Source organism: Melospiza melodia, chromosome Z, assembly GCF_035770615.1.
Source record: "Melospiza melodia melodia isolate bMelMel2 chromosome Z, bMelMel2.pri, whole genome shotgun sequence".
Lineage (NCBI taxonomy): Eukaryota > Metazoa > Chordata > Aves > Passeriformes > Passerellidae > Melospiza > Melospiza melodia.
In genome coordinates, this window is record NC_086226.1 from 45799495 (window position 1) to 45814886 (window position 15392).

The 15392-nt window shown below is 37.9% G+C and overlaps 1 protein-coding gene across 2 annotated transcripts in view; it reads left to right on the top strand.

The window, feature by feature from the left end:
• The window catches only part of UHRF2 (ubiquitin like with PHD and ring finger domains 2), an 82037-nt gene that overhangs the window by 38100 nt on the left and 28545 nt on the right, over positions 1-15392 (top strand). For both annotated transcript variants that reach the window (XM_063180177.1, XM_063180178.1), the window contains exon 5: positions 10671-10780. In XM_063180177.1, the coding sequence (XP_063036247.1) occupies positions 10671-10780 (110 nt within the window). The remainder of the gene's footprint in view (positions 1-10670; positions 10781-15392) is intronic.

The window sequence follows — 15392 nt, forward strand, 5'->3', positions numbered from 1 at the left end:
GAGCCCAGAGCCGCTCCCGGCCCTCTCTGGGCCGCAGGCGCCTTCCCCGCCGGCGCAGTTCCGCTCGCAGCCAGCAGGGGCGCTGCTGGCTCCCGGCGGGCAGGGCGGGTGCGGGGACTGCCCGCGGCTGCAGGGGGCGCTGTGGCGCGGCTCGGGCAGCGCGCGGTAATGGCGGCTCGGCCCGGACGGGCAGGGCTGGCGGGGAGGCTTTGCTGCTGCACAAACCCTGGGGCAGCCGATCCCCGTGCCCCAGCAGCACTTACGGAAACAGCAAGCTGGGCTGGCAGGAAAAAGCAAAACTCCTGGGGCGGTAGCCAAGATGTATCAGAAGCTCTGGAGCTGTGGCGGGAACTGCAGGACATGCAAGGGGTGCGGGGCTACAGTGCAGTGAAAGCTCGGAGCGGTGATGAAGAAGTGGCGGGGGCGGGACAGGGGCAGCCCGGCTCCCAGCAGGGCAGAGAGGGGCAAGTCAAGATCCCGGGCACCCGAGCAGACGGTGACAGGTCCCTCTCTTGGTGAGGTGGGTGATAATAAGGTCTCAGTTCAGTGGGTGCTCTCACGAGCAGAGGCTCACCCCACAGCAGAAGAAGCAGGGCAGCTCTGACTGTCCTCACCTGAAACCTAGAGAGAGAGAGAGAGAGAGAGAGAGAGAGAGAGAAAGCAGTTGCCCCAGCCCTATCTTTTGTCATCCCAGTTCTCCCAGCTAAGAGAAGTTCGACCAGATGCCCTCCTCCTCTGAGCTTGACCACTTCTTTTGTTTTTCTTAAGTACCCAGTTGTTAGTGTTTCATAGCAACTAGCAGGGGAAAAAATCCCTAAGTTAAATGGAACAGAGAGAAACCTAACCCCCAACACCAAGGACAGAGCAACAGTTATGATTTAATTCAATGTCAAGTGTCCCATTATCCTGTCTCAGTCTGGTGATTCCTGTAGTAAACTGGAGGATGGACAGCCAGGTGGGTTTAGAAAAAGAAAACATTGAAGGATAGTGGTTAGTAAGTTACATGCTACTTGGGAAGTGATGACAGGCAAGGAATTGCAAGGATGTGTCCTGAGGACCTGTACTGTTCAGTATCTTGTGGCAATACAGTGGACTCTTGCCAAGTTTGCAGCCACAGTAAATTGATGGAAATTCAGGAGTAGTACTGCTAAGCAGAGAGACCTGAACAAGCAGAGGAGGAGTGGGTGGCAGGAGACTCAAGAAAATCAAGACGGATAAATACAGAGATTTCTTCCATCTGGGAAGGCACAACCCAGGTTGAAGCAGGTTGAACTTGAAGCAGTACTCACCGGGAAGGAGCTCTGATGAGAGGGATCTGTGGGTCTGTAGAAAGCAAGGTGAATATGAACAAACAGTGTGAAATGAAGATTAGCAGTATTTGGGCTGTATAAAAAGAAGAATAAGTAGAAGACTGGGGAAAGGCATTTACTCTCCTTTACTAAGCACTAATTAAAATGCATCAAGAATATTCCACCTACTATTCCACTCAGATCAAAACACACACCCTCTCATCTAAATGGACAAAAGAGAGATATATAAAATGCAGTGAATTTCAGCAGAGGGGCAGAAAATAGATTCTTTGGATTGCATTTAAAAGCTTAACATTTCAATTAATTATGTGTTGAAACATTAATTGCTTTAACAAAAACAGAAAAAAATAAGTAAAAAGTGTTAAAATTTGAAAAGTTTTGGGTGTCCTAGCCATAATTGTAAAATTATATTTTGAAGGTGAAGAATGGGTTGACTTGCATCTTGAGGGTTTTGTTTGGTTTTCCAGAACATAAACTATGTCTTCAATATTTCTAAGTGTCCTTTCTTTAGTAAACATGCAGACTTGGAACTACAAAGTCTTTTGACTTGCTTTTTAGGGGGTGATATTTAGAAGTATTCTGAAGTTTAATTTCTTCCTACTGAGGAAAGTAAGTCCAAACAGAAGAGGAAGAACAGAAGAAAACAAATTTAAATGCAAAAAGGCAAGCAGTCAGGTGGGTATAGTGGTGGAAAGTGGGTGAGAAGAACTGATGAGCAATATTGGGCAAAGCATTATGAAAATAAAAAGAATAAAGATGTGATGTTGAAGCATATGTATACATTTAAGAGAAACTTCAAAGATGGAAAGGAACTCTAGGACTAAGCATAGTGGGGATTTTTAATAACGTTATGGGTGGTTACTCAACAAGCTTTCTGAACAATCCACTGTAAAAAGAAAATTTACTCTTGCCACATAAAATGCATTTTATTTGTATTTTTACCTCTTACCTTGAGACAGGGCTACTTAGAGCAGTCTGGCTCCCTGTTTATACACATAGGAAGAAACATCCTCACATAACCCTTCTGTTCTCTAGACTAAACACTTCTGTATCAAGCCTATTTGTCATTTTTGTATCCCTTTTCTGGAACCACTCCTGTAAACCCATGTCTGTGTTCTATGGGGAGCCTACACCTGGCCTAGCTAATGCTGAGTCATGATTGGCAATTGCTTTCCCTCTACCTGCTGGCAATGCTGCTCTTAATGTAGTCCAAGAAGCTGTGGGCCCTCTTTGCTTGCAAGGACACATAACTCGTTTATAGTCAGCTTGTTGTTTTGTTTTTTTTTTAATGTTCCTCAAGGTCTGTCTCTACCAAGCTGCTCTCCAGTCAGGTGGAGACACTCAGCAGGTACTGGTATTCCCTCTGTGCAGGACTTGAATTTTTCTTTGTTTAACATGTGAAATTCCTTTCTGTCCAAATCTAAATGGTGGCAGAGGCAGCTAATATTCACTTTCCCAGGGACTGAGTTGAAGCTGATCAATCTGTCATCAATCTTCCTTCTTGAAGATAGGCGTGATATTTGCTCTCTCCTATTTAACAGGAAGGTGTCATCACTTTTTAGTAACAGGACTAAGACTACACACATCCAAACATTAGGCAGCTCCCTCAGAGCTCATAAGTATGACCTGTTAGAGCCAATGGACTTCTATATGTCTGGTGTAAATGCTCCATAACCTAATTTTCCACTGAGGGTAAGTCTTCCTTGCTTCAGCCATTCCTTCTACTCTTGGGGACCTCAGGTTCTTAAACACTGGTCTTAGCAGTAAATACTTGAGGCAAAGAAAGTGCTGAGTACCTCGAGTTTTCTGTGTTTGTTGTTATCAGGGGCCCTGTTAGAATTTTACTCCCCTGATTCAAATCAATAACAGTAACCTTGGCTTTCCCAGCCCTTCACCTACACAATAGGATACCTTTTCCTGCCCCAGATCAGCCATTCCAGCTTCGATGTCTTACACATTTCCTTTTTATATCTAAGCTCTTTATTAATTTCTGCCAGCTTCCTGTTGCCTTTGATGTCCTGCACATGGTGAAAGACCATGTTTGAGTTTGGAATAAAGCTTAAATAGCAATTAGATTTACTGGGTCCATCTCTACAGAGTATCTTGTAAAATTTTTCCAAGTAGATCTCTTCAGAGATTACATTTTACTGTCCTGAAATTCAAGGTTGTCTTGTACTTTACTCTTCCTCCAAGGATTCTGAACTCCATCATCTCATCATCATTGCAGACAAATTTAATGTCCCATGACAAGTTCTTCACAGTTTGTATGCATCAGTCTAGCAATTTGCTTCTCCATGATCAGGAAGTTGTTACCACTTCCAGAAATTCCCTCTATTGTTTGTGTTCTGCTTTGTTGACCTTCCAGCAGATGCCATGGTGCTTCAATTTCCCTGTGAGAACAGGGCCTGGCAACTTTTTCCAGTTGTCTGAAGGAGTCTTTGTAGATTTACTCTCTATATCAGGCACCCATTACAGCATCACTAATGCTCTGTCTGCTAACCTTGATCTGTAAGGTCTCAACTAGTTTCTCATCTGCCCTCATATAAGGGACAGCTGCTTCTAGTCTTCCTAGCATCTTCTTCCTGTAGAGCCCTTACTGATTAGCCACAGCATACCAGTCATGTGAGCTATCCCATCAAGTCTCCATGATCTCACTGTGGACATGGAGCTGCATTAATTACACAGACCTCTGTAATCCCCTTTGTTCATTGCCCATGCATTAGTGTATAGGTGTTTCAGGGAGGCACAAAAGTATGCTTTTCTCACTTGTTTGTTGGAGAATCTCTCCAACAGTTAAACCCACAAGTATATGAGCATTTGGATTTATCAACATAAAAATTAATAATTACAGGATTATCAGAGATTCCAGACAAACACAGAAGACCGGAAAGGCTGTATTACCATTATGTAATGGCTGTTGGACACTTAAATGGAGGGTTTAATATCATGCACTAATGAAATTGGAAATCATGGTGGAAGCATTTGCTGTGATTTTCCTGAAGAAAGTTGGGCAATATAAGGAATGAAGACACTCAAAGATAAGCAGCTGCCCTCTAAATGCTAAATTAGTTAGGACGTTTTTTTCTCTTTAGGATTTTCTGACTTTCAGGAGTTCTTATTGAATCAGATTCATCATGTTCTGAGCAGGAGAATCCGTGGATTCCAAGCTTTTTCATTACAGTAATGCTGTCATATACATTCAAGCCATGATAATAAATTCATTACAAACTTGCTAGGCTAGAAATGTGGGTTTCTCCTCCTTTGCAAGCACTTCTGCTTTTGGTTTGACATGACCATTCTTTGGAAACATCTTTGTGATTCTTTGATTCTATGCTGTTGTATTCTCTTATGATTTCTGAAGGTGGATACCTTCAGAAGTTTTCATGGCTTGCCTTTTTTTTTTCTTTTTTGTGTGATTGGTTGGGTTTGTTTGATTTTGGTTGCCTGGTTGCTTGGTTGCTTGGTTTTAAAGCACCTTAAATTTTGGGGGTTTGTTGTTGTTGTTGATTTATTCACTTAGGTTTTGGGGATATTCGGGGAGTTTGTGTTTTTGTGTTTGTGGTTTGTTGGTTAGTTGGTTTTGATTTTGCTTTGTATTTTGTTTGTTTGTTTTTTCCAGAATGCTTAATGTGTTTCTGTGCTTTCAGGACTCTTCTATTCTTTGTTTTTTGGAAGGTCTTCTCATCCTGGCAGTATCTCTGTGAGTTTTTTATGAAGGGAAGTGCTTCTTCCCATGTCTTTGTTTTTGAGTTGAGGTTCTCATTCAGTCTGGCAGGGTTCACAGATTGGTCTCTTGTAACTTTATCTTAGCTCATGATGAGTGTGTGCTGTATCTACTCACTGAATTGCAATATAATTTAAAATCTGGATAGGAGTATTTAACCTCTTATAGTAAGAATCACCTGTTTGTATCTTTGCTTCTTCCTAGCATGAAGGAACTTGTTGACTAGCCCAACCCTTGGAACGATGTGTTGAACAGACATTTAGTACTGTTTCTGGTCACTGCAGTTCAGTCTGCAAACACACAAAGTCAACTGAGCTTAGACTGTGTCCTGTGATGCCAAGCACAACTCTTGTATCTTTGTTTTTCACATATGAAGCCTTTGGTATGTTAGCTTTATGGGTCATTGATCTGCTTTTTTACCTGGTTTTTCATGGACATTTGGGTGTTGACATCTGCGTGTTTGAACTTGGATTTGGAAGCTGTAGATGCCTTCTGAGCTTTTGTGATAGTGCCAGTTACAGACTTAGTCCTGGCTACAGGAAGGGAGCAGCTGGGGTGGTGGCAGTGGATTCCTCTCTCCATCAGGGGCGTTTCTGCAGCACCATGGACAGGGCTGGGTTTGGGGCAGGATCAGGACCTTCTGCAGGCTCCGCTCCTTGCTGTGGTCTGTGTTGTGGGGCACAGGAATGTGCGCAGTTTTGAACCTCTGACATGGTTGCTGGCTGTTCTCTCAGGCCAGTTCTTCCCCCAGGTACTCTAAATGCATCAAGCACGTCACCTATGGCTGACATTTAAAAAAGTAATATCCTGCCTGACTTGTATGTGTGTCCACAGTATGGATTTGTAGGTTTGGGAGAATGTGTGTTTTGTTTTCAAAGGCATTAAAGATGCCTTTGCCATATTAGAATGTGGTCCTCAACATAGCCTAGAAAATGTTAATTTAATTTTTGCAGTTGTTTAAATACTAGTGTTATAGAAAGAGAGTAATAAAAATCTTTGCTTAGTGTGGAAGTTGCCACATGTCTTTATAATACTTGTATAATAAATGAAAGGTTGAATTAAAAGCAGAGCTAATACTGTTCCATTTTGTAACTGTGTATTTTTATTTTAATGATTAAACAAATGCGTGTGGAATATTCTGAAAAAAATCTTGTAAATACTCTCTGCTTTTTTGCTTGTGTGCAAAAAAAACCCAATTTTACATAGAACCTCTATGTAATTCAGTACAACCTAGCAGAATTTGGTGAGATTATCAATGTAATATGCTGTCTAAATGTGGGAAGATTTTAAAGTCACCTTTGAAAGAAGTCTGTTTAAAATAAAATCTCCAGTCAACTGCTTCTAAGGAGATGATATTAAAAATTCTAATAAGCATTTTGAATTGTAATATTGAAAGATTGTGTTTTTTAAGAAGTTGTTTAACTGTGACTTGTTGATGCAGAACAGAAAGAGTTGCTGTCTGAAAACTTTACAAAAGCAGAATAAAGGCTGATTGATGTAAGGAATGTAAACAGTGTTGCATATGATACAGAAAGTGGTAGTAAATCTGGTTTTGTTTTGATTTGTATATTGTTTGTTAAGAGAATTTGTGTAACTGGAGAGCATAGCCAACATTATATTCTGTTAGGTTTTATTCTGATTGTGGCTGTTTCTCTACTGACCTGGGCAGTACCTTTTGACATTAGCCATAGAGACTGACTGTGAATTAGTTGTTTGTGGTAAGCATGACAATGTGAGTAAGGTTTTGCTCTTAGGGGGCTTTTAGACACTTTTCATTAGACACTTTTCATTATTATTCTTAGTATGAATATGAAGTCTGTGTGTATTTTTCTGGTAGATTTTTCCCCCATTTTTTATTCAGCATTGTATTTTGACTTTAGAATGTGTTAAAATAGTATACTTTTGATTTCAGTGCGCTAAAGTGATAAACCAAGAAATTTCCAGATAGAGATCTGACAATTGTCACTGAATCTCTCAGATTGTAAGAAGTTATAAAGTTCTCTAAGCATGGTAACTGTCCAGCAGTTTTTATTTTCTGTGAACCTGACCTTCAAAATATCCAGGATAATGCCCACTTGTCACATGCCTAGTCAACTGTGATTTTGAATGTCTAAAGTGTTTTGCTACCTGAAGGTTAAAAAAAATGGAAATATGCAGGGGGAAAGTGCAAATAAAAGAAGGTTCAGCTGAAGGTTTCTCTCTGGCTTTAGCTAACCTATCTCAAAGGAAGGCTTGCATTAGGAATTCTGCTGTGTTGAAGGATCTGGTTTTGTTTTGGGGTTTAATTCTTTCAGAAGAATTAGAGTTCTTGCTTGAAATACAAACATCCTGTTTATATTGCATAATCTCATTCTTGGTATGGTAGGGTGAAGAAACGATGAAAATTTATACAGTTGACAGCATATTATAGCCATAATTTTGTTAGATAACCATAATTTAAAAATCACATGATCATTATTAAAGCACTGAATGTGTACTGTGGCAGAGGAATTACTCTTTTATGACCAAATTGCTGAGCAGAGTTTTTTAGCTTTGGTAAGGCTTAACCATTTAATATTAGCCATCATTTTCACAATGTTAGTTGATCTTCCTCTGTAGTTCCAGATATGCAGCTATGACATTAGTTGGAACATACCAGCTTTGCAATGTTATTTGATAGTATTTGCTTACTTCTTATGCATCTCATAGCAGAAAACAAAGTGTTTTCTCTGGTTAAAATACTGAATAGACTTTAGAAAAAACTTAGCCTGGAAGTTGCTTTCTGAGTGTTCTTATCTCAAAGAAAAATACAGGGCAAAAAGAGAAGGAATGTTTACCATGATCTAGTGTGTGTGATAGAGAAGCTATGAATTCCATCAGTTTAATAAGTACTGCCTAGATATAGGGAATAATATTGCTAGTAAGTAGGATTGCAGTGCTATGAGAGGAAAACATGCCATGCAGCTGTACTAATTTTTTATTATTATTTCAAGTGTTCTTGTTTTACAGTATTAATTAGAGGAGATTTTCATTTAGCTAGCTAAACTAAAAAAGTTTGTTGCACTTCAACACTTTGAGGTGGAAATAACATTTTGTGGGATGATACTTTGCAATAAAGTTGATGATAAAAGTCTGTGCTTCTGCAGACTTCGCAATAGCTTTGCTGTTACTGTTTGGAACACTTACATCATTGAACCAACTTATAAATCTTTTCATGGTATTTTTTAAGGAAACAATGTCATAATCATTGTAGTTATAAGTAATTTTATAGTTCAAATTAGCACCAGTGGAATTTACTCCAAATTAATATTCTACTGAACTCAAGTTTTGCTTGTTTCCCAAAGATACAAATAGCAAGTATCTAGATTTCTGGGTAAAGCTGTATGGTGGTTTACCACCTTCCTTCTTGACCATAGACTGTATGCAGAGAATACGGAGAATAAAAAGCTATTTTTTTAAAAGCAGCTTCTTAAAACTCTAAACCATAACACACTGGGGAGTGGAAGGGAGGGGAGGGGAAGGGAAGGGAGAGGCAAAAATTAATGTAAAAGATGCCTAAATTTGTCTGAAATTTACTAGAATTTGAGAATATCAGTCATTAAGTATAAAACTTAACTATGTGGAAAAAAGTAATAGTTCTGTATTTTTGTTTTAAATTAGATTCACAACTTTGAGTTCTGTAAGAAATAAGTCCTAGAAGAATAACATTGCATAGGCAGTTAAGCAGTGCTAAAAGTAAGAAAGATTATAACATAGATTTATGGCATTAAAGAATGTCAATAGGTGTATTTTGTTCTGTTTTTAACTTTAAATAATCTAGGAAAAACAAGACATATAGGACAGTTAATAAAAGACTCTCCAAAGTCCACAAAATAACCTGGGAGATATTGATGCTTGTAAGAGTTTGTTGATTCAGTTTTCCTGTCAAAGATTATGTTTACATCTTGTAATTTCTATATTTGAATGCATTGTGCCATTGTGATTGGGAATTGCTCAGTATTGTGGATAATTCAAAGCATCTTTGCATGCTAAACCTGAGGTGTTACTCACAATGGCCAAAACTTCCTTTAAGTATGATCCCCTTAGGGTGCAAATGTAGTTAACTCTAAATACATTCTTTTCCTTATCAGGAAATCAAACAGTTATTTTTCTGATGGATGTATTTGCGTTGATGCGGCTTTTGCACATTCTGTTCAAATGGTCTAAATATCTAAATATTTGAAAATTGCTAGCATTTACTGTTTATGCATGTGACTAACAATGGGTAATGTTTTTCCTCCAAAAACTGCTGGGAAAGAAAAAGGTCAAAATAAATACAGGTGCCTAAGTAAACAGCTGTTAGTACACTTAGAAGGCAATTAGAGCCAATCAAGACACTGATGGAGTAGTCCTCTCAACCCCAGTTCCATGGAGACCTAAATACTGCAGTGTTTGGGGCCATGAAAAAGTGATTTGTCACCTGTGGTTTTTCCCTGGATTAGTTTTTTTTCTGCCTTAGTTAGGTCATCATGTGTCAGAGTTCAAGAACTGGTAGTCAGCACAAAGGAAGTGGTGAGAACAGGCCAAGAGGTAGGGCAGATTCCAGACTGAAGCCTGATGTTTCTGAAGATTTTCTGATGTTGCAGTTATCATTACTGAATATGAATCTACTATCTTGTTTTCCTGGGTGTCTATCGTCTAATTACATTTTGCAGACTAGATCTTTTTATAGGGATCTACTACCTGGCTGGCTTTCTTCAAACCTGTTTTCAAGTCACCTGTGTGATAGGTTCTCACAGATATGCATCAGTATTTTATTATACTGAAGATTCCTGCTTACTTCTAGATCAGGTAATAAATTGAATGTGGTTAGAGAACAGGCAGTTGAAGAGAGCACAGTGTCATCCTAAGGAGGAAGGAAAAGGGAGTGCTTTACAACTGTGTGTTATTATAGCCATTTCTTCCTAGATATGTTTCCATATGAATTACAATCTGTGTAGATACAAATATATTTTAATAAGACTAGGTGAAAACCCTTACATTTAATATTTTCTGTGGCATTATTGTTGTGGAGTCTTGGATTATTTGTTATTACTAATCACTAAGAATTTGCACTGAAACCTGACATAGCAGGACTATTTATCATTCAATACAGTATTGTATGTGGCTTTCCAGAGTTGAGAAACAGTTAAAAGTCATAAAAGGGAGTTTGAAATTTTCTGCTGCTTTTCTTGCTCTATAGGTTCCAACTATTTTTCTGTCTTTCAGGTCACATTTCAGGTTTGTTTGTGGTACTATACTTTTATAATAATGTTTGAGATGCTGTATTCCAGAAGATATGGTTTTGCTGGTCTCCTGTGTTCAGCCAATAAAAACATTTTTGAGGTCTTAGAAGGAAATTAAGCCATGTTGGATAACTGTCAATAAAGACGTACTGAAGTGCCAGACAATCTGAGGATAATGGAGTAGTTTTTTCTTTAAGCGAGCCCTAAATATGTGTTTTATTTTTTTTCTTAGATGTTACTATGATAGACTGATTTTTGTAGGTGAATTTAAATAAAGTATCCTATCAGGGATAAAAAAAGGCTTCTTTATCTTATTGCTTAGGATTCAAAAAGTACAGAATCTAGGTCTGAGGAACTAAATTGAATGTACTTTTTATTCTTTTTGTTTTTCAGAGGTCCAGAAGACACAATAAATGATTGTAAAATCCTTTTTATAGAGGAAATGTACAAGATTGAAAAGCCAGGAGCCTATCCACTGACATTTGGGGATGGAGATTTCAAAAGTATGCACTTTTTAAATTACTTGAATATAAGTATAAATTGAGTGATGTTTCTTTAGAAAATATCAGCAAGCAGAGGTAGTAGTAATAATTGGTTTGTGTTCAAGAAAATAATTGCATTGAAAAATTTTTAGATTTCTGTTCTGAAAAGTATAGTTATTGTAAGATGGCTGTATTACTTTATATATTCAGAAACTAGTAACAGCTTAGTGTTATTGACTATAAATAGTGAAAAAAGGAAGCAGTTGGTAATGCTCTAAATGAACAGTGACGAATGGATTTGCAGTCTCATTTAAGTTCCTAGAGAGGTGTTCAGGCCACCAAAACTGCTATTGCAATTGACATGTAATTTAAGCTTTTAATAAATTATGAAATGCCAAAAATAGAATTAGTTGGTAGTGATACACTTTAACTCTGTCATGTCAAGACAAAAAAAAAAGCTAAGGAACTTTGCACTAAAGCTGCTTGCGGCATTAAAAAAAGGGGATAATTCATGTTGGACTAGTTGACCCTGCATGACCTTCTAAAAAAGTTACTATGCCAGACCTCCTTAACCTCCCCACAACCACAATAAGGAGCTAGTGGCAGTTTATCTAAAAAGTAGTGTGACATTTTATCCTAAGTTTGAAAATATATTTAAGTTATGAGTGCTAAGTGTTTGTGATAGCAACACTGAATAGTGAACTGCAGGTGTACAGGTAGGTATTATATATAATTACATATTACATTTCCTGACTCAATGCAATTTTTCAGAACCTTTGTAGGTAGCTCTCAGTGCACAACAATGAGTCTGAATAATGTTTATTTGCTGTCTAAAAAAACCCCACTGTTTTACAGAGGAGTAAGTACCATTCTCTGTGGTATTCTTAAAATTAAAAATGTCAATTTCTCAACTCATTATTCATTTTCATTATTTGAGAATTACTTCCCTTAGATTATTAAAAAAAGAAAATTATCCACTCTGTTTTATTTTTTCTTGGTCACATTAAAAGATTTTTGTAATATCTTAAAGCATGTTTTGATTTAAAAAGATTACAGTGTGAGAAAATTGAAAATCTACAAATACTGGTTTGTGTTTACATACTATTTATTTTGCAAGTATGCAACATTTTAAACGGCATAAAAAATTGATTGCAGCTCATGTTGTTCTTCCCTGCAGCTACTGTGTAATGAATTAACTTTTAAAATTATGTGTCAAGGAAATGAGTGATTACTGTATTGCTGACTATACAAAATTGTCTACAATGGTGCTATTTGATCTCCAATGAGTATTTACTTATCATAGAATCATTTAGATGGCAACAGACCCGTAAGGTCATCAAGTCCACCACTAAACCATGTCCCTAAGTGTCACATCTGCGTGTTTTTTGAACACTTCCGGGGGTGGTAATTCCATCATTTCTCTGGGCAACATCTTCCAGTGCTTGACCATTCTTTCTGTGAAGCAGTTTTCCTAATAACCAATCTAAATCTTCCCTAGCCCAGCTTCAGACCATTTCCTTTTGACTGACACTCACCTGGCTACAAACTCAGGTAGTTGCAGAGAGCAATAAGGTCTCAGGCCACCTGAGCCTTCTTTTCTCCAGGGTAAACAACCCCAGCTCCCTGAGCTGCTTTTCACAGGATGAGCTCCAGGGCCTTCATGAGCTTCACTGGCCTACTCTGGGCACACTTCAGCACCTCATTGTCCTTCTTGGAATGAGGGATGCAAAGCTGAACACAGGATTTGAAGGGTGACCTCACCAGTCTATACTTTGTTCACTGATTGCCACTCTAATTGTGTCAGAGACAATACCTTTGTTGTGTATTACAGCTCCTTCCCTCCAATGTTGATATTGTTTCTTTAGTTGTAACCTCTTTGCATAAACTACCCAAATATTGACATCTGTGTAGAGATTTGCACCTCTGTGTATGTTTTATATCATTTTGTTTGTGGTCCTAATCTTATTAATTTCAGCATATTGTTTATAATCTTCATAAATAAATATAATTTATAAATATAATATTTTAAAGTGTAATCATGAAAAATAAATTTATGTGGGAATTCAGCCTTATTTCTTGAACTGCTCTTTTTCCTGAAGACAACACTGACCACACAACCCTGTTCACTTGATTCTGGTTTTCTAGCCAGGTCAGCTGTTTTACCTTTGTTCAGGTACGCACAGTGCACATCAGTTGAGCTGTATGCTATTACCACCAGTGTAGCCTTTCCTTCTGAACTGTACTTACAACCCCATTTGTGCTGTGTATTAAAAAATGTTAACTATATAAACACACAGCTCCCTTAGCTTATGTACTATGGAGAAATGCAGAATTCTATTACTTTTATTATTATTTAAATGTAATATTATTATTTAATTTAATTTTAATTTCAGATTAAATTAAAATAATTATTTGGCCTTAAATATTCTATGAGAAGATTGTTGTAAGCACAATCAGCAAATGCACTGATTATATTTTTATCCATATTAAGCTACTCTCCATGCCCATATCAAAAGATAGAATGCCTACTATGGAAATAATCTTTATCAGATAAACAGTGTAGAAGCTCTTATTTCTTGAGTATGGTCACATAATAATTAGGTTTTGCATGTGCAAAGTGATGTCAATATACATTTAGCAATCACAATTAAAAATAAAAGTAGTCATATTCAAATTAATTAAAGGAAGTAAAATTCTAAAACTGAGGAAAGGAGGAAGGCTAAGCCTTTTAGAAAATTATATTAGAAATAAAAAACATAAGAAGCAACATATTTGTAAATATATTACAAATATTTAAATGCAACATGCAAATAACACCTAGGTATCAACATATATTACTTCCATCAGAATCCAAACTTGTGCTAACTCCTTCTGCAAAAAAAAGTTAATATGAAATTATTTATGCAACTAAACTCTGCATTGTTGGTTGAGGTGAACAGACCTGTCTTCATGTGACCAATAGTGCAGCTATAGTTAGTGCATATGACTTACAACATGGTTAAAACAGAAATGTGAAAAATTAGTCATATCGTGAAAATGATAGTTTGTAGTTTGTCTGTATATTGAAGAAAGTAGAGAACTTCCAACTATGGTTTACCTGAACTAAAATATGTAGGTATTTTTTTGCTCTTTTACTATTTAAAAAAAAATTACTAACCTTTTACCTAAGAAACTGATTTTGTAACTGAAACCAGTTCATTACATAGGCCTAAACAATGTGTGGTGCTCAGAGCTACAGAAAATATGCCATTTCATGTTGTCTGTTATTACCTAGATGAAATAGACTATAGGGTTTCCATAGGGAATGCTCAGTCATCACTTTTAAAATTTTTCAAAGGAGTTAACAGTCATCTGGGATTTCTTAGCCTGACTTGAATTGGTGTTTCCACCTTGCACAGATAAAGAGTTTAATGTAGCAAGGCTGGAAAACCCTCAGATTTGTTCATCAGCGCATATAAAATTTGTCCTTCCTCTTCTAATGAACCTTTGGAGAGAAGTCTGAAATGAATAGATTACCTCCATTTGGAAAGCATGATGTCTTCTAGGCTGCACTTTACTAGAAGCAATATTCTAATAGATTTTGGAGGTGTTTTTAGATATATATATATTTAAGTGTACTTTTGCCTTTAAGACTTTGAAAATAGTCACTGCTGGTAGCTTTACATGTTTATTTCTCAGGTTTTTGAGTCAGTACATCTCACTAACTTTCTATCTGCAGCTGGTAATCTTCCCTCCTCAGTGATTCTTTTATATTTTTCAATTATAAAGTTTTTTATCTTAAAAACAATGATTCAAACAGCATTGTTTTAGCACTTCTTATCATGGAATGGTTTTAGTTGGAAGGGACCTTTAAAGATATTTTAGTCCAACCCCCCTGCCATGGGCAGGGGTATTTTTCATTAAACCAGGTTGCTCATTCAGCCCCATTCAACCTGATTTTGAAAGGCTCCAGGGATGGGACATCCATACCTTCTCAGGGTAACCTGTGCCAGTGTCTCATCGCCCTCACAATAAAAGGAATGTCTTCCTTGTATCCAAGCTAAATCACATTTCTTTCAATTTAAAATTGCTCCTAGTTTTCATTATTGTTGCTCCCTTTCATTACTGATCTTTGTAAATAATCTTTCCCTATCTTTCTGATAAACTTCCTTTAAGTATTGAAAGGCCACACAAAGGTATCCCTAATGCCTTCTCTTGCCCAGGCTGAATAAATCCATCTCTCTGAGCCTTTCTTCACAGTAGAGATGTTCCAGCCCTCCTGGTCATTTTCATGGCCCTCCTCTGGACCTGTCCTAACAGTGGTTGGATGGAGTATTCAGGGCCCTACAGGCCTGTCAGCCTGACCTCAGTGCTGGGGAACGTCATGGAGCAGATCATCCAGAGTGTCCTCACACTGTCTGCAGGACAGCCAGGGGGTCAGGCCCAGCCAACAGGGGTTTGTGAAAGGCAGGTTCAGCTTGACCAACCTGATCTCCTCCTAGCCAGTGACCCACCCAGTGGTTGAGCAAAAGGCTGTGGCTGTAGTCCAGTCTACCTGTACTTTAGTAAAGCCTTTGATACTGTTTCCCCCAGCATTCTTCTGGAAAAGCTCTCCTCATGGCTCAGACAGGCACTCTGTTCACAGGGTAAAACC